Raw genomic sequence first — 24,681 nt, forward strand, 5'->3', positions numbered from 1 at the left:
TTTTGAAAGGATAAAGAAATGTTAGTTGGAAAAAAGATGTCATATTGGAACATCTCACAAAAAAAAGTATAAAATTAAAATATAAAGTACCATTGTACCACTTCTAATGTGTATAACACCTTAAAATTTTAGGTACACTCATCAACTCTCCAATTATATGTTATATTTTTATAACATTATTTTTAGCGACTCTTTTAGTTTTAGGAATCTTAATTTTCAACAAAATTGCTGTAAATAATATTTTTTATTTTTATTTTTAAATATTTTCTCTGAACTGGCGGGTATATTTACCTAGTTACATTATGAACAATTTGCACATCCTCGTCTTTTTTCTATATTCTTCCCTCTTACAATTACAAGTTACAACCTTTCTTTTGTATTGAAGTTTGTTAACAAATATATTGTTTGTATTCCCTTCAACCAAATAGAACAATAGTGTATGAACTGTGTGGTGTGTAGCAGTTATACAATAGCCGTTTCCGTTCAGGGAATGTTGAGTTTTTTTCAAAGAGAATTCACGTTTAGGACTTTATTTCATAAGACAAGCAAGCTATATTCTAAGACAGTTGAGAGCTTCTCATTTTCATTCATGACAGAAATAGTGGCATTTTGCTTTTGCCTACAATGTCAAAGGGAAGATAGCTTTAACCTGTCCCGGCCAAAATAAACGAAATGTAGTGTTATATATTTAAACACACAGACACACACAGACATGGAGAGGGAGGGAGGGAGGGAGAATAGTTTGTATTTTGTGATAACTCCGATGCCTAAACTACGTTATTTTTAAACTGTTGGCTAGACAGTTGTCTACCAGCTCTGTAAAAACTTCTTGCCCTATGTACTGTATGTTAACATAATGTAAAATATATTATACATATGTCATACATTAAATAACTTTATGCAGCAATTTTTAGCATTATAACAGATAGTTTCAATTTTCAATGTTTTCAGTCTAGTACCAAGCACACAGATAGTTTCTTGGAGCATATAGACAATTGTACGGGTATGTATGATCAGAGTTAAAATTTTATGCAGAGCCTGCTGCATAATAAACAATCAACAGCTCAATGTCTTTCTTTTTAGCTTCCAGTTGTAGAAACTTGAAGTTCATATCCACAAATTGCACAATTTAAACTAGAGATTTTTCTTCCCATCTACTCGTTAGCCGCCAATTTTGTTTTTATAAGGTTGATGATGCGCACACAGCAATATGTGAATGAAGATTCTAGTGTATTTGCGCAAACTGGAAAAATAGAAGACAGAGATAGGTAGGAAAAGATGCACAGGTCTTGATGTCTCAAATGTAACTGCTATTTTACATGCTTGAGACGGAAAGTTTGATGCAAATAAACGAATTTTTGTTTCTTGACATCTCAAGTCCTCAATAGATGGTTTTTGTTTAGAAAATCTCAACATATTGTTTATAAATCATAAAGAAATTTATTAATGGTAATAATATTTTATGTACTATATCTAATCTTTTTAATCTTTGAACATAACAATATTTTTTCATGATCTCAATCATCAGAGTTCAGAGAGAGCGTTGATCAATAGTGACACTCAATGAGTTCATGCCTGTAATTCAAGAAGATGAGTAAAGAAAATAAAAAAATGCGTAAAAGGAGAAAACTAAACACCAAAATATCATTAGCTAACCATATGAATCTGGATAGGGCATTTTATGATTGTTTATCATGTATTATTTTGCAACTTGGAGATATAATTGTTCTACAAAAAATATTGTTAACATCATAGCTAAAATTAAAAGGTTTCAGAGATCTATGAGAGAATTCTTAATTTCCCTTGTATAACGAAAGGAAAGAGCTAGCAAATATCAGCTAGCGATCAAGATGTGAGGAACCTGCAACATCACCAACCGCTTCTGCATTTGGCCCGCATCCCATCGATAGCTTTTGAAACAAATCTTGTAAATTTTTTAAGGTTATAGGGCGTGCCTGCATAATATGTCTAGAAAATTAGATATTAGATAAGAACATTTAAGATACATTAGTGTGTGTACTTGTGACTCTGTCCTCGCGACAAAAACTCATGTAAAAAATTATGTAATATTCAAAACGAGGAGTCGTGTATCTAGAAGTATTGATGTCGGTTTTGTTGTGCAACTAGAGATGCCCATAGAAGTTGCTGAGGCATACACAATTGCAAATACTGTGTGCCTCCAGTATTTATGTGTAATATAGATACTTTTTTTTATAAACTTGGATTTTGGTAGTGAAATTTGCTGTTTTGTGCCACAATAGAGTCCACATTTTTACATGTATATAAGAGATCATCTGGATGGACTTACACGAAGGGCTTCAATATATGGGGCAGTCGTCAGTATTGGCGGAATGAAGCTTCTCAAGAGGAGACAACCCCTGCTGCATTCGAATCACATCAAATTATGTTTGTTAAGTACAACAACCAGACCGCCCCAAGGGACATAAAACCACTCTCAAGCTATCCGGTGCTTGGTCAGAGACATTTTTTACACAAGTTCTAAATCAATAATACAATAACTATAGGAACGATATAAGAATAGAAACACACAACAGCTTGGAAGATATGCTTACAAAGGTTGCTGGCTAACCTTGGATCATCGGACAGTATGCATAACATTGAATAATATTCTTCAAAACTGTAGTAGACGGTTCATCCTGCATCTTTTCAATTACGTCATTAAAAACCTTCATGATTGCACACAACCGGTTTGCAGGCTCACAGCAATACTGTAGTCCCTGCTCTTGCATCATTATTCTTGACATTATCCAAGATGCAGTCTGTATAGCCATATACAAGTGTTCAGAGTGAGTTTAAAGAGCCAATTAACTATGGGTGTCCATCTATTTATATTTTGATGGTGTACCGGAATTGTTTCAGAATTATTTGCTCAGGTTCTTACTAGGACGATCAAGTCTATGCCATGCAATATAAACCTTATGATTTATATATGGGTGGGTAATAATGTTCATCAACACCAAAATATTAGATGTTCATCAAGTCGACTTGATATGTATTAATACGAAACATGGAGTATTAACTAAAAATCCCTTTTTCAATAAACACCTAGCAGAAACACTAGAAAGGGAGATTAATTTGAAATTTTTAGTAACCAGATTACATACTCTGTACTGTCTTACATTACATGTAAGGTGATATATTGCACTAAAAAATGCTTGGAAGCGAAAGAATGTTGAGTTCAAATTTTAATGGACACTTACTGATTGTGAAAGTTCGTTTCCATATTCTATGGATTTTAGACACAAAGGGAAGAGTCCTGATTCAAGCAAACAGTGAACAGCAACCTTTGTCGAAGGGTCGCCTACCTGCATAATAGAGAAGATTCGGATGATATTTGGAGTAGAACCTTATAGGCATATCAGATCATATTAAAGCAAATTGATATGCAATTTGGTAAGAAATAATGGACATTTTCTTCAACTATTGTTCTGATTAAGCTAATTCATCTCAACATTGCATTCAATTCAGAGCTGAAACTTGAAAGGGCGGGTAGCAACTAGCAATGAGAAAATACTTCCATGCAAGGTTACTGGTGCTTAGCTGTTTTAATAATTCAAATGGCTAAAAGTATAAAAAATTGAAGGTATCATGTATTGATTTAGAGTGGAATTGTACCTCCTTCAGAAGACCACCAATGACCCCCAAGCTCATTAGCCTTAGGTACTGGAATGGCTTGCTCGTTTCTTCAGTCTCCAAGAAAGGGTACAAGTAACAATGTATCTGAACTGCAAGGACAGAAGTAAGTTAATACAAGTCTGTCTACGATTAATTTTATCTAGCTCCTTAATTATCCTATTAAAATTAGTTAATAACAATATTTGAATAAGTTTTGCAAAATCCTCATCCCAGAATATATGTAACAAACTTGTAACTTCAACTGAATCCTTGATTTCACCTCAGTGTCCTGTTTCTTTGGTGTTCACATAAACAAATCATACCAGCTTGAAATAAAAAGTGAATGCATTTATATATCAAAACACGTCAAGTTCGACAACATCTTGTGTGGTCTTTAAGTAGCAATATCAGACATCAAGAAATCAGCAAAAGTTATAGAATGAAATTAGCTTATATCATTTGGTGAGAAGAAGCTATAACTGTGGATACATCCAACTATGTTGAAGAAGACTAATGTAAATACTGAATACATTAACCGAAACAAGTCACATAGCTTTCAGAAAGTTCAGAAAACTACCATTAAGGAACTGCATCTTCGTTTGAGGGTGAGTGGCCAAGCACTGCATTCAATAGAAAATACACTTTGATATTAGAGTTGCATACATAATTTTTAAGTACATAGAGTACCAGCTATGGCTCCTGCATAAGTAAAAATAAATTTGATGTAAAGGTGACCAATGTGGGAGGAGCTCCAAAAGGTGTCTAATGTATATGAGACTGATTAAAGAAGAACTTTGGTGGGTTCTTAGGCTGAAATTGATCTGGCTTGAAACAATAAAAGCTCTTTGACATACTTATGAAAAAAGTTTGAAAATTAGGAAATCGAACATATAAAGCAAATACATTACAAAGTTAATACCACTAGAAAAGAAAATTCAAGGAGCGGAAATGACCTCAAACAAAACAAGTACATCATAAACTTTACTTGAATCTTTCATAGTAAGTTTCTCAGGTGTTAGCGACTTGTATATAGATAATACTTCCTGCAATAAAGAAGATATTTCCATTAATCACCAACTGTAAAACACAACATTCTCATTGTGAATAGATAAAATAGCCAATACAAACCACATGGCTGAGCTTGTCAAACAAAGTAGTAAATCATTTAAATGATTCCAATTACCATCATGTACGGATTTCATAAATTGTATCAAGTTCTGATTGAGATGTGATGCAACTTGATCTTAAGGGTAGGACTTCTGTAAGACGTGTGACATAAAAGTTGCAGAACATCCTTACAATGCCTATTTTCCAGATTTTTGGGTTTCAAAATTTCAAATTTCCAAAATATTTGAGATCTCCGCAAATCTTCTCATTAGTTCAATGAAAGATTTCTTCGGCAACTGACAAGCAAGGATACGGGTGCAGAAGTGTTGGGGTGCGTGGACACAAAAATCTAATAAATAAATATAATAATATGGGAATTCGGGTGCGGGGGACACGACATATAGAAGTATAGATTTTCTCTAAATTTCATATTACAGCTATTCAATCTTGTTAAAAAAACCACAAACTATAAGCAAATTTAATCAAATACATAATTTATTGATCTAAAACACAAAATATAGGTAAAATCTTGTAATTTATGCAAAAATGAACACTAGCATAATACGTTTGTATTTATTAACAAAAACTGATACTTAATTTTAGGAAAGTAGGCAGTTAACAGAAATTTTGTCTACAAATTGTGGGGAAAGAATCAAAATTAGGATTCAGGAAGAATTCCCCATCCGATGAGGGGATGTGCATGTCAAAGTATCCGACACAAGGATTAGGGGATTCACAAACAAGTATAATCATTTCAAAAGACAAGAAAGAATAAGGATCATTAATCACGAAATATTGATTAGATACTATATAAGTGGGGGCTCCGGACTTGAGAATATCGAATATAACAATATAACCTTGACAGTGCCATTTGGTTTAGTAGTCCACCTCAGTATTAAGATCTGAGGAAGAAACTCAAATCAAAACAGGGAACTTTTATTGTTAATATTAACCAAAATTAGAAGTTAATAAAAAGAATTCACGACATGATATCAACTTAAGCAAGCTATTAAAACAAATACATTTAGTTTGATCAATGCAAAGCATTTGGTAGACCCAAGTCATTGTGCATACCGATAGGAGTAAGAAAACTGTATTGATTGACTGCCAAATGTGGAGGGCCAAATCTTCATTTCTTCCCTGTTTCTGTATTGATAAATCACATGTTAGAAATGAAATATACTATATCAGCCATAGACATTAGAACATAGAGTGTAAATAATTTGACTCTGCAGTCCAGTCTGCACTTTAAACTTCTAATTAACAAGCAAACTTAAATGATACTAAACAGTCATTGAGGCAAGTCAAGATCATCATTTCTGCACATACTTATTGTTCTGAATAAAATGTAAAACTACAAGATATCGAAAGAATCCAGAGATACTCTCATAAATCAGACTGATTACAAATAAATATCGATCTATGTTCGTTTATGAACCACATAAAGAATGAAATCAAATGAATGATTAACATGAACAACCTTCTGTATATCTGGTTTACATAATCCCTTGTCGATTAAACCAGACTTTATGAAAATGAAATGACAAGCACAGACATCATAAAATCATACAAGGCCACAACTTAACTTGTATTTCAACATATGAATGCATAATTAAACTCTTTAAAAACTCAGATCTATTGACAATTACTTCTAATCAAGACACACAAATATAAAAGATAACTCAAATCATAATTAGTCATCAATCATTTCTAACCAGCCATGTTAAACAAGCTTAAACATAAAAAATGCATCCAATCATGTATAAAAAACATCATTTATGAATTTACAATTACAGATCAATTTATTTCCACCTAACAACATAAACAAACAAACAAAAATGTACATAAAACAAACAAAAATCTTCATAAATGAAGAAAAATGATGGACCTTAATCTGAGTAAGAGATGAAATGGCCTTTTCGCGATGCTCAGGTTCTCGAAGCAACACAACCAAGTCCTCTACACTAGCAGAAGGCCAATCAATAGCTTTGCTAGCACCATCACTGGGACCATTGTTGTTAGCAGGTGCACCACCATTCGACATAACAGTGTTGTCAGCTTGTATCGGATCAGGATAAAGAGAGTCAGGGAGATTCAACATTGTTTCAGACAAAAACCCTAGATATGAACTGAACAAGATGGCTGCTGCTGTTATGTTGTGTAGGAAAAGAACACTGAACTAAAGATGCGGCAATATATTGGAGGCTGTAGGAATGAATATTTTTTCGGTATTTATAAGATTTTTCATTTTGCTAGAGTCACTGCTGTGTATCTAGGATTGGGTGCTGGACGTATCCTTTTTGTTGGTTTTTAATCTAAACGTTTGAATTATGTTTATTTGTTTTATTCACTCTGGTTAGACCGAGTCTTCAGCTGAAAGGATCAGGTGTCAAGTAGTTGCTAGTTAGTAGGACAAGTGGTGGAATAACGTTCTAGTCATGGAGAGTTTGTAGGAGTCAGTTTAGTTCTCTATTTTTCAGTTAGTTTTTTCTTTGCTTATGAATTCTATATATGTAAGTGTTGCTTCATAAATAAAAGATGTTAGTTGGACAAATACTGTTTTGTCTTCTCAGCTACATTACATTTTGTTAACAAAACGCATATATATATATCTGTGATTTCCCAACAATCTGGTATCAGAGCCTCAGTAAATTGATTGAGTGGCTGATGCCCAAATATATGCCAAAGACAACAACAATGGAGCCAGGAAGAAACAAAGACGGTACAGTGAGTTTGAATTATCCCATGTTGACGAGAACAAATTATACAGCATGGGCGATGAAGATGAAGGTGTACATGCAGGCCCATGGCGTCTGGGATGCAGTGGAACCCAAGGATCCCAATGGGGTGGTAGAAGAAAAGATAGACAAGCTCGCCTTGGCTGCTATTTATCAAAGCATTCCAGAAGACATCCTTTTATCGCTTGCAGATAAGGAAACTGCCAAAGCAGCATGGGAAGCAATTAAAGTAATGAGCCAAGGTGCTGAACGTGTCAAAAGTGCAAAAGTTCAGACCCTCAAGGCGGAATTCGAAGCAATAAACATGAAAGATACAGATTCTTTAGACGATTTTTGTCTGAAAATCACAGCCTTGGTGACAAACATTCGTGCATTGGGAGAAGTTGTTGCTGAGTCATACGTGGTAAAGAAATTATTAAGAGCTGTACCTCCGAAATTCTTGCAGATTGCTTCCACAATTGAGCAGTTCGGAAATCTGGAAACAATGACTTTCAAAGAAACTGTTGGTTCTTTGAAGGCTCATGAGGAGAGGATGTGAGGACCAAGTGAAGGAAATGGAAGTCAGTTGCTTCTTACGGAAGAGGAATGGATGAAGAAAGAAAAGGAGGAGAGCAAATTGTTGCTCACTCGTGATGAATGGAACAAACGCTCGAATCGGGGTGGATTCGATCAAAAGGTGCGAGCAAGAGATAATAATCAAGGTGTAAGGGACAGGAGTCGTGCAAGATGTTTTAACTGCAACCTACTCGGGCATTTTGCAGCAGATTGCAGGAGACCAAAACGAGACAGGGACAACAAGGAAGAGGTTAACATAGCACAACTTCCCGATGATGAACCTGCACTGTTATTGAATGAACTTGAGGATGAAAATGAGAAGGTGGTTCTCATAACCGAGGAAAGAGTGTCTCCAAAATTGAGTCAAGAAGCCGAAAGAAATCAGATGAAGTCCAACCTATGGTACCTGGACAACGGAGCTAGTAATCACATGACGGGTCAACGTTCGAAATTCAGGGTACTGGACGAAAAGGTAACTGGACAAGTCAAGTTCGGAGACGGATCGGTGGTCCACATCAAGGGAAGAGGATCAGTGGTGGTCAGAGGAAAAACTGGAGAGGAACGAACCCTACGTCACGTGTACTACATCCCATCCCTCTGCAGTAACATAATCAGCATTGGGCAGTTAGCAGAGGAAGGGAACAAGGTGACAATTAGTGGGAATTACTTGTGGGTACGTGACGCATGTGGAACTCTACTTATGAAAGTGAAAAGAACTCAAAACAGGTTGTACAAAATCATTCTAGAAGATGGTGAATCACATTGTATGTTGTCAAAAGCGGAAGAAGACACCTGGCTGTGGCATTCTCGATTGGGACATGTAAACTTCAAGGCCTTAAAGCTGATGGAGAACATGAAGATGGTGCATGGGTTGCCAAAGCTATGTTTCCTCAAGGATGTGTGTGCAGGGTGTCTTATGTCAAAACAGGCCAGGAAAAGCTTTCCGTCACAGTCAAATTACAACACAAAGAAGGAGCTGGAGTTGATTTATGGAGATTTATGTGGTCCCATCTCGCCAACTACGACTGCAGGTAACAAATATATATTTTTGTTGGTTGATGATTTTAGCAGAGTCATGTGGGCTTACTTTCTGAAATCAAAAGATGAAGCCTTTTCAGTCTTCAAGAAATTCAGAGCAAAAGTTGAAAATTGTCCGGAGAGAAAGATCAGAGCATTTAGAACAGATAGAGGAGGTGAGTTCTGTTCAAAGGAATTTGTGAATTATTGTGAAGAGGAAGGCATCGAGAGACAATACACCGCCCCATACTCGCCGCAACAAAATGGCATCGTGGAAAGAAGAAACAGAACAATGGTGGAGATGGCCCGTAGCTTATTGAAGGAAGCACAACTGCCAAATCACTTTTGGGGTGAAGCCATTCGGCATTCAATTTAAATTTTGAATCGATTGCCTACGAGAGCAGTGTGTGATGTAACTTCGTACGAAGCTTGGTCAAAAGTGAAGCCCAATATTGAGCATTTGCGTGTTTTTGGCTGTCTGGGTTACATGAAGTTACCAAGTGTTCAGGTGAAGAAACTAGGAGATCGCAGCAAGCCAGTAATTTATCTTGGAAAGGAATCTGGTACCAAAGCTTACAGGTTGTACGACCCTGTAAACAAAGTGGTACATGTTAGTAGAAATGTAACATTCGATGAAAAGAAACGTTGGTCATGGGAGTCTGATGCATATCCAGAAACAGTTGAGACTAGAACATTCACGGTATTTGGAGGAAGTGCACCTACAGTGGAGGAAAACACTTCTGGAGCTGGTTCAGATATGGTGTTCGAGTCTGAGAGTGAAAATGAATCTCATTCAGAATCCACAAATGCAGACTCAATGGACTCTCGAGAATCGACTCAACACTCAAGCTCCATAGCATCAATGACAGACTCTGACACGAGCAGCGAACCAAGGAATCTCAGATCACTTGATGACATTTATGCTAATACGGAAGAAGTTATTCTTGAAGACGAAGAGTTGTTTCTCATGGGGGTGGACGAACCTGTAAATTACAAAGAAGCTGAAAAGGAGCAGAACTGGAGAGAGGCAATGGCAAGGGAAATAGAGGCTGTCAATCGCAATGGAACCTGGAAACTTACCACATTGCCATCTGGGCACAAGGTCATTGGTTTGAAGTGGGTGTACAAGGTTAAAAGAAATGCAGACGGGAAAATTCAAAAATATAAGGCGAGGATCGTGGCTAAAGGGTACGTTCAGAAGCAGGGAGTTGATTTTGAAGAAATCTTCGCCCCGGTGACTCGGTTAGAAACTGTGAGACTGCTACTTGCTCTTGCTGCGAAGAACGGATGGGAGGTTCATCACCTCGATATAAAAACTGCATTTTTGAATGGAGAGCTTCGAGAAGAGGTCTACGTTTCACAACCCGAAGGTTTTGTCAAGGCAGGAAAGGAGAACTTAGTGTACAGACTTGTGAAGGCCCTATATGGTTTGAGGCAGGCGCCTCGAGCATGGTACGCAAAGCTAAATAGCTGCCTGGAAGAGCTGGGTTTCGAGAGATGTCCATACGAGCATGCAGTTTACACGAATAAAAGCAATGGGAAAACTCTAATCGTCGGAGTATATGTAGATGATTTACTTGTGACCGGTTCTAGTGTTGGAATGATAAACGAGTTCAAGAAAAGAATGAATGAGAGGTTTGAGATGAGCAATCTGGGAAAGCTTTCTTATTATTTGGGTATAGAAGTCAGACAAAGCAAGGGATGTATTGAGCTAAGGCAAACTAATTATGCCAAGAAGATTTTGGAGAAAGCTGGCATGAGTGAATGCAACGCAACCAAATTCCCAATGGATCCAAAAGAAAACATTGGCAAAGATGAAGGTGGGAAATTGGTCGATACAACACAGTTTAAAAGCTTGGTTGGAGGTTTACGATACTTGGTCCATACACGACCAGATATCGCGTTTTCTGTCGGTATAATCAGCAGGTACATGGAAACACCTACGGTAATGCATCTTAATGCTGCAAAAAGGGTCCTGCGTTATATCAAGGGTACCTTGAATTATGGTCTCGTGTACACAAGAAACAGTGGCAACAATGTGTTGACAGGCTATAGTGACAGTGATTTGGCAGGACAAGTCGAAGATAGGAAGAGTACCACTGGGATGGTGTTTTATTTGGATGAAAGCTTGATAACCTGGGTTTCGCAAAAACAGAAGTGTGTGGCTCTGTCATCTTGCGAAGCGGAGTTTATGGCTGCTACTGCAGCAGCCTGCCAAGCCATTTGGCTACAAAAATTGTTGGCTCAGATTACAGGTGAGTTTATCAGTCCTGTAGTAATCTACTTGGACAACAAGTCCGCTATCGATTTAGCTAAGAATCCTATGTTTCACGGACGCAGCAAGCACATAGATATACGATATCATTTCATCCGGGAATGCGTTGAAAAGGGAGAAATCATTGTCAAGCATGTGAATACGGACATGCAGCGAGCAGATTCTCTAACTAAGGCTCTTGCAGTGGTGAAATTCGAGAGGATGCGTAAACTTCTGGGCATCAAGGAGCTGCTGGAATAAGTTTAGATTACGGGGGAAATTTGTTGGTTTTTAATCTAAACGTTTGAATTATGTTTATTTGTTTTATTCACTCTGGTTAGACCGAGTCTTCAGCTGAAAGGATCAGGTGTCAAGTAGTTGCTAGTTAGTAGGACAAGTGGTGGAATAACGTTCTAGTCATGGAGAGTTTGTAGGAGTCAGTTTAGTTCTCTATTTTTCAGTTAGTTTTTTCTTTGCTTATGAATTCTATATATGTAAGTGTTGCTTCATAAATAAAAGATGTTAGTTGGACAAATACTGTTTTGTCTTCTCAGCTACATTACATTTTGTTAACAAAACGCATATATATATATTTGTGATTTCCCAACACTTTTTGCAGTTTTTTGGAAACTGAGGAATTGTTTTATTACACGTGGTCACACGAAAAACAATTTCCAGTGGACGTTAGCGTTTCATGGTATTGGGCCTGAACCCACACTTTACATACCTCATCATTATCTTTTACTTGTAAGTTTGTGATCAAATATTTGTAAGGTTTTTCATGTTTTGCATCAAATAATTTGGGGTAGTTTCAAAAAAGAAAATTGTTATGCTATATAAATAACGTTGTACAAAAATTTTAAAATCTAGAAGCAATCTTATACATGTATAAATTTATACCAATTGTTGTTTGTACCAGCATGGTAATTAATAAACAATAATTGAAAAATATGATTTTTTAAATAACTTATGTTAGTTAAATGGTAAATGATGGCAATTATGTAATTTCAACAGACATATATTTCAAGATAGGTAATGATATTTGATCGTATTCGTGACATAAATAAACTCGAGTATTTTGCACTTAATTTAACGTTAAAATCAAATTTATTCCAACCAACTTCTAACAATCAATTAATAACTTTGGAACCTAAATGATATGTTGTTTTAAAAATTTGCAGATTTTAATGAGAATTTCTAATTCAAGATCTCCAAGTAATACTAATATATGTCAAAAATTTAAAAATTGTAGTAATTATTATTTATTAAAACAAAGTATTTAATAAATTATAATGTTCTTAATCACCTATGGAAGTAAAGTCGTTAATGATAATAATTACTTTAATTTAACTGTCATATTTTTCAAAATACATAAAAGTGCAATTTCAATGACATTTTGATCGTATTTCATGACATAAATGAAATCTATTATTTTGCCTTAAAATTTATGTAAAAGATAAATTTATTCCAGTTAATTTTAGCTACCAATAGTTACAATAATTTTGGAAACAACCGTAGAATATTTAGGTTTAACGGTTATAAATTTTGAACCATGTTTCATAAATTCGCAGATTCGAACCAGAGTTTCCGATCAAAATTTGACGAGTCCAACACATTATGTGAGGATTCTATTCAAATATTTCAAAAATCAATTGGTGTAGTACTTTGTAAAGGATTAATGGGGGATTGATGGGTGTAATCGAGAATTTTAGAATATTAGTTTTTTTCATTAATTTACAATTTTTTAAACCTTCGTACTCAAACCCGATGTAAATATTTGGGTAGGACGGGGGTACTCGTCAACGTTATTTTTCAATTTTTGTTTGCTTTTGAAATACACTTTTTTGAATTTGTTTCCTAATATAGATCTAGTGATGGATAGTAAAACCCTCACTAGAAAACCCATGTGGTCAGAAGGCCTAAAATTATCGAGAACTCAACACCCCAGTCTCAACAAAATTTTTAACCGCTACCAACTCGTTTTAAAATCTTGGATTATAATATTTTAAAGCATAAAAGTCAAATATATTGATATAAAATGGATCGACATATTTAATTTGGATTTCAATTTTAAAAATCTTTGACTCATGAGTTATTCAATAATAAATTCTTTTTATTTTAGTAATTGGCAGTTCGTAACCCACTTTTATTTTCTTTTTTGTGATTTGAGTCTACATTATTTTCTCTGTCAACTTGCACCCCATATAATTAATTTCTCTTCTATTTGCACCTCGTTAATGACTTTTCATCCAAGATGACCGTTAACTTTAATGGAAGTAGGGACATTTCAGTAAATTACTAATGAAAACAGAAGAAAATAGAGTAAATGACACTTTATAACTCATTTCCTTAAGCGATTTTTCAATTGGGGTCTATATTATGTTTCGTTGCAAGTTGCACCTTTAACTTTGAATTTCGTTCTGTTTTACATCCCCCGAACCGTTTTTAACTTTTATATCAGAGGTAAAATCGAAAATTTCTGGTCTCCTCATAACCTTGCAATATATATACATTTGCGTAGGTATAGAAGCACACATCGTTTATATATATAATAATTGAAATTTGGAGAAACGATTTGTAAGATATGAATTTTTGAAAATTGAAAACATATAAAACAAGAAGAGAGATAGAGGAGGGAGTAATATCGAGGAGAAAGAAATGAAAAAAACGGATAAGTAAGGAAGGGGTAGGGCGCGGGTGGGGTCTGGGGTGGTGACACGTTTTATTGTTCTTTATTTATAAACTAAAATCAATACAACATTTAAACAATTAGCCAAAAATTAATAATTAGCGGGAATGATATTTAACCAAATAAATATAAATTTTATACCAAAATTCCTTAAAATTATGATTATTCCCAAAATGTAAATATATAAAATATTTGGAAGTCCCACGATTTTATAAAAATAAAAATCTGATTTTTGTGGGGTTTTACGTCCCGATAGGGGGCTGGTCCGATAATTTTTATAAAATCAAAATATTTTCTAAATTAATAGTAAACCCTGAAAACACATATAATATATGCAAACGCCCGCAAAATAAGATCAAACAAGTATTTCAATAAAAACGCACTTTAACACGCGTCCAGATTACGAGTAATTTCATATAAATGCATTTTAAACACGTAATGAGTATCCGAAAAATACTCTGGTCCTTACAGGACCACATACAAATCCACCGCAAGTTAAATCATGACCAAACACATTTTAAATAATATTAACCATATTATTATTCATTTAACACGTAACAAAATAGATGTAAAATATTAATTTAAATACTTTTAAACATCACCCTATGCCCGGTGAACACGGTTAAAATACCAAATAATATTTCAGACACAAATAAAATATTGAGGTGAGTAAAATATACACTCGATCCCCAAGACTGAAAAATACACTTAGCTTTATCGATATCGATAAAATAATCGGCATTCAGGTAAAATTTTTAAATTTAAAAGTAATTAAATACTTTCACAATAATAACAGGATTTGGGACCAACTACCAATTAGCACATTACCATTTAATGAGACGAATACGTCAAACATGGATAAAATATAGATAATTTTATTTCTTCTAAATCAAGAAAAATCACATAAGCATATTCAAGGAATAATAATATTCATTGCTGAAAATCCAGGATATCACAATCTACCCTCTTTATAAGGATTACGTCCTCGGAAGCAACAGAAGAGAACATTAGGGATCTTCTTATCAAGTTTCCAATATTTCATAAGCAACATTTCTGAAAATCTCATATAAAAACTTGGATTCCTTGTATAACATAATTATCACCGGAGCTTCACTTCTGACCATTATTCCATCCACATACCATTAACCACTTTCTCAATAAAAAAATCTTTATTAACAGCGAGAAAGAAAAGAGAGATATAGATAGTAATAAATAGTAATAGAGAAACAAAGAAAGAGAAAGAGAGAGGGAAAGAAAATGGTTGACTTCTTTATACGTTACTGATATTATAACTGCATTGCAATTTACAGTTGCTCGCGATACTCTATCATATAACCTTACTTTTAACTTGACCAGGATAACTCATCTCAACTTGATTAACATACCTACGAATATTTGAGAAAATAAAATCATGAAATTCAAGAAAGGATAGAATTTTATATCATAACATGTGTACCATGATTGTGGTTACCAAAATCTGAATTTTTTGAATAAGTATTCTTGAAAGGAAATAATAACTGAGAGGTCAATATGATCCAATGAACCGGATGTTGTGTGTCTCAGTTCTGACATTTACAATAAAAGGTGATCAGTCTTTATTGTAAAACACAACACACTAATGATGGCATCCCGTCTAACTTCTATCACACAGAAAGAGAGTTATGGGATCCCTTATAAATAAGGTTGTTCATCTCAGTCAGAGTAAAAGAATATGAAAGAAATTAAAAATCAAATAAATAATCAATGGTTATAAATTCCTTGTTAAGGCAATCCTCGGATCAAAACCGAAAAGATTTAAAAAAAATGATATTTCTGGAGGAAATTAAATCCAGAAAACAAAATTCTAGCACAAAATGGTCAAGTGGTGTCATGTCACCAATAAAACTACCTACCATATAAGAAAAGTGGAAGTCCAATATCACAACTTGACGGAGCTATCAAATCCTGAAAGTAGGCATCATGATAGCCTCTGACATATTTAAAGTCAAACATGTTTGAAAACGAGTGTTAGGGATAATATCCTCCAATTGCTACCTCTCTTTGAGAGATGTCAAAAGAAGTTATAGGAAGAGAAGGTATTTCCAAGATCTTAATACTTATCTCCTTTTTAAATTCTACGGTTGACTCGTCATCCGATTCTAGACACTTCTTCATGTTTAAAGAATATCGATAATCTTCATTGTCGTCGAATCGTAGTAGCCTTGGTAGATTCCACAATAGACGTTTTGTGATTCGTAAACAATCTAAACAAGAATTACAGAAGGGGGGTTGAATGTAATTCTGGCTCATTTTTCAATTTTAAGAACATTTATACTATAAATATACAACTGTGTTTGATTTAGCAGTGGTGCGGAATGAAAGTAGTAATTAAATCAAAATACAAAGTAATCAAATACAAGTACTTCAAAACTTTCTGGTGGACTGAACTTTTCCACTAGAGATATCTATTAATAAGAGAACTTTGTGTTACAATGTTGTACACAATTTCTTACAAATAGAACACTCAAGAACAGAGAAATTCTTTACAGATTTTGCTTTATGCATTTCTCTATTTTTTGCTTGCTTGAATTCTTAAAATCTTAGAGTTCTACTTTATGAATTTCTCTGGTTTATATATCACGAGGTTACATGAAAAAAAAGATAAACAAATAAGACAAAATGTTTCTAGTCTAATTTCATGCTCCTTCATTTCTCTATCCAGCACCTTTGAATATCTTCAGTTTAGCATGGAAATGAAAATGCTTCTTTGTTCTCTAAACCCTGCAAATAGGCTGTCACATTTCATTTGCATACAATCAACGCATGTGACTGTCAAGTCACTATCAACTGCTCTTTTGAATTTAAACATCCGTTGAAGCTTCATTAGATCATCCTTTGAAACTGTGATTGATCATCCGTTGAAACTGTGGCTGATCATCCGTTGAAACTGTGGCTGATCATCCGTTGAAGCTTTAGTTGATCATCCGTTGAAGCTTTGTGAATCATCCATTAAGACTGTTTTCTTGGCAGTTAACTCCATTTCATTTATACAAGATTATAAGACATCTAATATTTACAATTAACCAACCTATCTTGCATATCAAACTAGTAAGGCATTATAATATGTAGGAATGTGCTACTAAACTTATTATTACATAAGCTACTCTTTCAATGGATGTTAAAATGATCATCCATTGAAAGCTACAAAATCACTTAAATAAAATCTACTAAGTGTTTTGTTCAAGTTATCATCAAGTACACAACATATTCCTAACAATCTCCCCCAATTTATGTCTACTGGAATTGTAGCCATAAATTAAGAGAAATTTGATGATAACAAAATACTCTATGAATACAGATTGAAATAAAGTAGATAAAATTTACAAGTGCTCCAATTAATTGAAAATTCTTACAGAGGAAGAATTGTAGAGTATCTTACAGATCATTTTCAAGGTGCTCCTCTAGACTAAGAAAATTTAGATTACTTCCTTGATTGTCTTGACTTCCTTCCCAGCTTCATATTATTTTCCTCAATTTGATATTGGAGTTGCTTGTAGAACTCAAGCTCATCTCCAATTGTCTGATGCAGCTTATTTTGCATCTCCATGAGAGTTTCATTGCTCGAAATTTTTAGCTCATCATCCAATCTGAAGAATCTTCTGATGCATTTTTCATCCTTGAACTCCACTATCCATTATGGCCTCAAATGCACCCTATCTCGAGTAAAATGAATTGTCAATACTCTTGGGAGTGTATTTGGTCCTCTCCAGCTATTCCTTATCTTCTCAATCTTGTTAAGTACCATTTCTTGGCAACTATGTTGAATCCAAAGTTTTCTTGATTGAGGAGAAGATAGTCACCAAGGTGGAATAACCTTCATTGATAATTCTGTGAAGGGGCCATGTCATCTCTTTTCCACCCTTGTACCTGAAGACTAATCTTTCTGGAAGATGTCTGTAGGCATCAATAGCTCTAACTTCATCTATTTCTTCCAGATAAATATTTATGTATGAGAATTCTTTGATATCACATATGAAGAGTTGATCTCCCTTGTTGACAATTGGCTTGGGTTTGGCCACTGACTTGGATTGAAGTTTGACAGGCTTGACCATCTTGACTGCTCTTTTCTTTGTCTTTCTTGGCTTGACATAGATTGGAATTTTTAGATCAGGAAGAGAGAGGCTATCCCAATCTATAGGTTCATCTTTGGGAATTACAGGTTAACTCCATTTCATTTATACAAGATTACAAGACATCTAATATTTACAATTAACCAACCTATCTTGCATATCAAACTAGTAAGGGATTATAATATGCAAGAATGTGCTACTAAACTTATTATTACATAAGCTACTCTTTCAACGGATGTTGAAATGATCATCCGTTGAAAGCTACAAAATCACTTAAATAAAATCTACTAAGTATTTTGTTCAAGTTATCATCAAGTACACAACATATTCCTAACAATCTCCCCCAATTTATGTCTACTGGAATTGTAGCCATAAATTAAGAGAAATTTGATGATAACAAAATATTCTATGAATACAGATTGAAATAAAGTAGATAAAATTTACAAGTGCTGCAATTAATTGAAAATTCTTACAGAAGAAGAATTGTAGAGTATCTTACAGATCATTTTCAAGGTGCTCCTCTAGACTAAGAAAATTTAGACTACTTCCTTGATTGTCTTGACTTCTTTCCCAGCTTCACATTATTTTCCTTAATTTGATATTGGAGTTTCTTGTAGAACTCAAGTTCATCTCCAATAGTCTGATCCAGCTTATTTTGCATCTCCATGAGAGTTTCATTCTTGAAATCTTTAGCTGATCTTCCAATCTAAAGAATCTTCTGATGCATTTTTCATCCTTGAACTCCATTATCCATTATGGCCTCAAATGCACCCTGTCTCCAGTAAAAGGAATTGTCAATACTCTTGGGAGTGTATTTGGTCCTCTCCAGCTATTCCTTATCTTCTCAATCTTGTTAAGTACCGTTTCTTGGCAACTATGTTGAATCCAAAGTTTTCTTGATTGAGGAGAAGATAGTCACCAAGGTGGAATAGCCTTCATTGAGAATTCTGTGAAGGGGCCATGTCATCTCTCTTCCACCCTTGTACCTGAAGACTAATCTTTCTGGAAGATGTCTGTAGGCATCAATAGCTCTAACTTCATCTATTTCTTCCAGATAAATATTTATGTATGATAATTCTTTGATATCACATATGAACAGTTGATCCACTACACCATAAATGGCCTACAGCAACACCAAGAAAATGTTACAACAGGCCCAAAAAAGTGTTACCACAGCCAGAAAAATGCCTAAGGTAACATAAAAATTAAGTTGCTTTTTTTCGAGTTACCTTTGGCCCCTAAGGTAACATTACTTTTGCCCTGGTGTAACATTCACTTTTGTGTTACAATAGCCGTCAAAGGTAACATTAATCTATGTCTATAATATCACAATATGTATGTTACCTTTGAACTCAGAATTTTCAAAAAAAATGGGGCCCACCAGTGGGGCCCACAGTGGTGACGTGGCATGTAGGTTCCGCAGTGGTGACGTGGCATGTGGGTCCCACAGTGCTAGCATCAAATTTGTACCTGGGGTAACACTTCGAACAACCTACTCTAACACTTTATGAAGCTACTGTAACAATTTACCAGGAAGAAAAATGAAAAACTAATATTATAAAGTGTAAAATCGACTGCAAAATTTGAAAATATATTACATTAATCTAATACATTCCAAATTTCATAATCTCAACTACATTCATAACCAGTTTACCATCAACTTAAATCATAATAAATTTAACCAATACAACCAACTAATCTACATCCCAAAACTTAATCCACTTCCTGCTAGTAGCTGCCGAGAACTTGACACGTATGCATTCATCAACAAATATATAGTTGTTACGGCTGAAATGAGAAAGAAACAAAGGTTAGGTCATACAATACCCTATATATATACCCCATGCAAAAGTATTGTACTTCTATATTCTATAACAACTACTATTTTACATACCTGATGCATATATACATACAACAATGCCTGCAAACTCAATGATGCCAATGTATCTCTCCATCTAGCTAGCATTTTTTGCTGCATCAACATGAACAACAGCAGTATTATCTAAAAGAATGATAAGAATCAAGTACTAAAAAATAATCAAGTATGGTTCTTTACTACTTTAAGAGTTAAACATACTATGCATAATACTAACAAACCCGTGTGGAGATCAAGTAATGACCACCAGTTCTAAGATAGGATCGAGCATTCATAGCAATATAATTCACAGTTGATGCAGGGGGGACCTATCAACACTAGTGCTTTTGTTGCAGAATACACAGTTGATATGCTACCTTCTAGAACATGAAATTTGACTAGCATATTGCAAGTATTAATACAGAGGATATGCTACCTTCTAGAACATGAGATTGAAGAGAGTTAATTGCTTAAGAAAACATAGAACATCATTTGTTTAGCATGGACATCCTGGTAGGCTTAGATAATCATGTAAAATTAAGCCTGGAACAAAAGTAAAACTATTTTTTCTTATAGCTTGGAATTATTAATGTGTAGCAATCATGTCTGCAACCAACTAATCTAAACTACACTTAGATTAGAATTAATAAATGAAGTGATCAAATCGATCCATAATCATTGGTTTACCCATGTTAGTCAGCAGTCAAACTCCTATTTAGAATTTACATTTAATGATAAGCAGGTAGGCTAATCATATAGATGCAAAAGAGGAAATTAAAAAAATTGAAAATTACCAGCATCAAATATGAGCCCTGGATCTAAAGGAGCTCTAAGATTTACATGGCTACTTCCATAATCAAAAGGTGTAGCTGGGACAAGCGACACAGTCTCAGATCCAGAATATTGTTGGGCTTGAAGAGGCGTCCCTGCCCTGTCAAGTGTAATTAATGTCGTCATTAATGCTGATTTTAACTAAACAAATAGTTCAGGTTCTTTACTAAAAATTAGAAAAAAAAGATAAACTTAATAAAATAGTAACACTAGAAACTCTTCACATTCTCCTCAACTTCAGACACAAGTGTTTGGTCAACTTTTTGTTAAGTGTCCTCCTTCACCGGCATGTCCTAACTGTCCTCCTTTCTTTGACTGCAGTCCCTTGTTGTCCATCTGTGCAGTTTTGGGTGGCTTAGCACATGCCTTTAGGACTGCGTTATTCTACAGGAAGACAGACATTTAGAAAGATTTTTTTAATTATGACATTAATGTGGTCAAAAGTAATGACAATATGTTTCACAATTTAGTCAACAACCTATTTAATCAATGCAACATCAATTTGTAATAGACCAAATAATTTCGAGAACATATAAAGATATTAATATACAATATCATAGGAACCATTGCAGTACGAAGGCCATAAAAACAAGTTTGTACCGAATAAAAGTGTATGAAGAGCATCTTTTTTGTACTTATTGGGAAGCTCAGAGAGCTTTCCTAGCCATAGATTATTCCAAGAAAAAAACAACAGCAATTACACATGGACCAAGTAAGATTTGGTTCAACAAAACCTGCAAGAACAGAACATATTATTATTAGTACTTCAGATATAATTCTGCTAATACAAGATATCTACTTATTTTAACAAGTTGAATGCAGAATCCCAGGGGATGTGTGTACCTTTATCACTATATTTTGGACTGTTTGCTTTGGCATGCACCGTTCAAGAAACTGGTACCAAGCAAAAGAACCAGGGCATACAAAAGAAAACCATATGAAGCCATTCAGAGGGATCAAAGCCAGTTATGGTCTGAAATGAGAGTTTGAATATCATCCTACAAAGACAAATTTAGTAAAATTAAGCCATAGGTAATCTCGAGATTCAGAAGGTAAAGAGAATAACAAAACGTGAACTCAAAGCATGTTCATCATGTAAAATTACTGATCCAAGTGGTAATTATAACTTATCATATATAACAGCTCCAGTGCTCCACAAACTGATTTATTGTGCTTAGATATATGTAAACAGCAGGTAGAAACATGATTGCTGACCCTTAATATGTACCTGGTCCCATGCAAAAGATTATTTTATTAATCAACATGCTTCAACTAATATATCCCAACAATAATTATTGTAATACTAATTCTAAACACTTGCCGATAAGACAAATACTTCCAAGTATATCTTTTCACAGAGTTAATAGTACAATAATTATTACTTATCATAACCTTGCACATATATGTATAATCAACTAACTACAAACACTAGTTTATGAATTATGATTCTGTCTTTTGGACTACAGACCTTGAGAATAACCCACTTTTATGTATTCGATCAAAATGCAAAGCACCATCAAACTACTAATAAACGTGATAAGAAGATCAAAAATTATATAAAGGAATGGAATAATTATCATTTAGTCACAATTCTAACAAGGTATCTCTAACTTTAGCATCTAATACTAGGGATCAGATGTTTGGTTCTTTCCATTCCGATACAGAAATACTGTAATCAGCAACCATTTCTTTAAAAATCATACATTGTCCATGAAATAGCTTATGTTCTGAAGTACCTTAACAGAAGCGATTTTCAACTTACAAGTAATTCTTATATAATTAAAACACCTTAGTACTGCTCATGCCTAAAAAAATGGCAGCAACAACATTGAGTCATTTACTGGACCCATGGAAGCCTATAGTTTCATTTGCCATTGGAATACGGTGATGTATCGTCCACCTCCAGGTCATTTCTGACTAATAATCTACCTGACTCCTTGCAAATTTAAACAATACAAACACAATTACCCCAGAGAAAATGTTGCACCAGAGGGACTTCTCATTCTATATATATTCTAAAGTCATTACATATTAGGCTTCAACGACAAGAAAATCATTTCCTGGCATTTGGTTTAAAATATCCTAGATAAGTGCACTACCGGGTACATCAATTGCTTCACGGAGAAATTGATGCACTTGAGGGTACAATAATTGGTACAGTTTAATAAACAGAGTTATATTCACAGAGTTAATAGTACAATAATTATTACTTATCATAGATGGCTAAAATAGTCCAAACAGTTCCTACATAATTGTATTATTACTTGGTTCAAAAATCTATTAAAAGCTCCACAATTACAAGTTTAGCCAAGTTAACCATTGTTTAATCACTACTGTGCCTGAGAGAAGAAGTTTTCATCATAAAATTACAAACACATACACAAATTCAAAGAGAGAGGGATAGAGAGAGTACATACAAATATATTAGAGGGAGGAGTACCTGTAGAAGCCCAAGATAAGCCCAATCTCATAAATTATTAGACATAAAGCAAACCAGACTAACCCTATAACAAAGAGATAAAATCAATTAATTTGACAATTTAACAAAAAAATAAAACACGAAAACCCCCAATTTAAATAAAAACCCTAATTTTTTTAAGCTTGAATATGTACAAGCAGCCCTAAATCCATCAATCCATCGATCTGTGAATGTTAAGCTTTTTCTTGAATAAATCGACTTTATTATAACCTTAAACGGGAGAAAATGTAGAGAATGATACGAAGGTTAACGGAAGAGAACGAATTGAGAGAGATAAAGACTGACAGAGTGAGCCTTTTGATATAGTATTTTGGCTTGTTTAAAATTTTTAAAGTACCGCCTGTGAAAATAAATTGCCGCTTGTCCAATATTTAGCTCAAATCTTAGCGGGTTTGTCCAATTCACCTTCTATTTTGTATTTTATTTTTTTAAAAAAAACATTATCATTACAAATTGTAACCAAATTATTTGAAAATAATATCATTCACTAAATTTTATAAATTTAAGCAACAAATTAAATTTATCAAAATTAATAAATTTTAAAAATTAAATAATAGGATTATCTGTATTTTTTAAAGATCAATTTTATAAATTAAAAATATTCTATTAATTTAATATTTTAACCAAAAATATGTTTATTAACTTATTACTAAATTTATATTTGTAAACTATTACTTAAATATATTGCAAAGTTAATTAATTTGAATTTAGATATTATACATATATTTTATTATTTTGTAAAATGATATTATTTTGTATGTTAATACCCTATGGTAACACAATTTCACTAACACTTTTGATCTATAGTAACATGTTGGAAAGGCTACGGTAACATCAAATATGCATTGTTGCAGTAGACAAAGATGAGCATAGCTAATGTAACATTAAGTTGTAACACTCATGATCAAACTATTGCTATAGGTCATCTATGGTGTAGTGATCTCTCTTGTTGACAATTGGCTTGGGTTTGGCCACCGACTTGGATTGAAGTTTGACAGGCTTGACCATCTTGACTGCTCTTTTCTTTGTCTTTCTTGGCTTGACACTACAAGAAAAAAGTCTATAGACATCGCTTTTTGGCCGATGTCTATGCTGTTTCCCAACCGATGTTGATGTCAGTGATGTCTATTCTAGACATCGGTGAATACCCGATGTCCATACTCGATTAGACATCGATTTTAGTTAAAAAAAACAGATGTCTATGTGTTGATTATTTATATAAAATGATATAAATAAATTATTTAATAACAAAATTACACCTAATTAAACATGTTAAACATATCATGAGCTATGTTTTTTGTCACAAAAACATCGATTTAGTGAAAAATACTGATGTCTATGTGATGATTTTTTAAAACAAATGCTATAACAAAATTATTTAATAAGTAAATTACACCTATTAAAACATATT

At 34.0% G+C, this 24,681-nt stretch overlaps 1 protein-coding gene across 1 annotated transcript; it reads right to left on the bottom strand.

The window, feature by feature from the left end:
* Positions 1 to 1,838: 1,838 nt before the first annotated feature.
* Positions 1,839 to 6,844, bottom strand: LOC141704108 (cell differentiation protein rcd1-like). Its single transcript, XM_074507423.1, has 8 exons — positions 6,632 to 6,844; positions 5,818 to 5,889; positions 4,590 to 4,679; positions 4,214 to 4,256; positions 3,637 to 3,746; positions 3,222 to 3,326; positions 2,688 to 2,780; positions 1,839 to 1,955 (listed from the first exon to the last, which is right to left on the bottom strand). The coding sequence occupies exons 1-8, from the start codon at positions 6,842 to 6,844 to the stop codon at positions 1,839 to 1,841; spliced, it is 843 nt and encodes a 280-aa protein (XP_074363524.1).
* Between the last annotated feature and the right edge of the window lie 17,837 nt (positions 6,845 to 24,681).

The sequence above is a fragment of the Apium graveolens genome, unplaced genomic scaffold (assembly GCF_009905375.1).
Source record: "Apium graveolens cultivar Ventura unplaced genomic scaffold, ASM990537v1 ctg741, whole genome shotgun sequence".
Taxonomy (NCBI): domain Eukaryota; kingdom Viridiplantae; phylum Streptophyta; class Magnoliopsida; order Apiales; family Apiaceae; genus Apium; species Apium graveolens.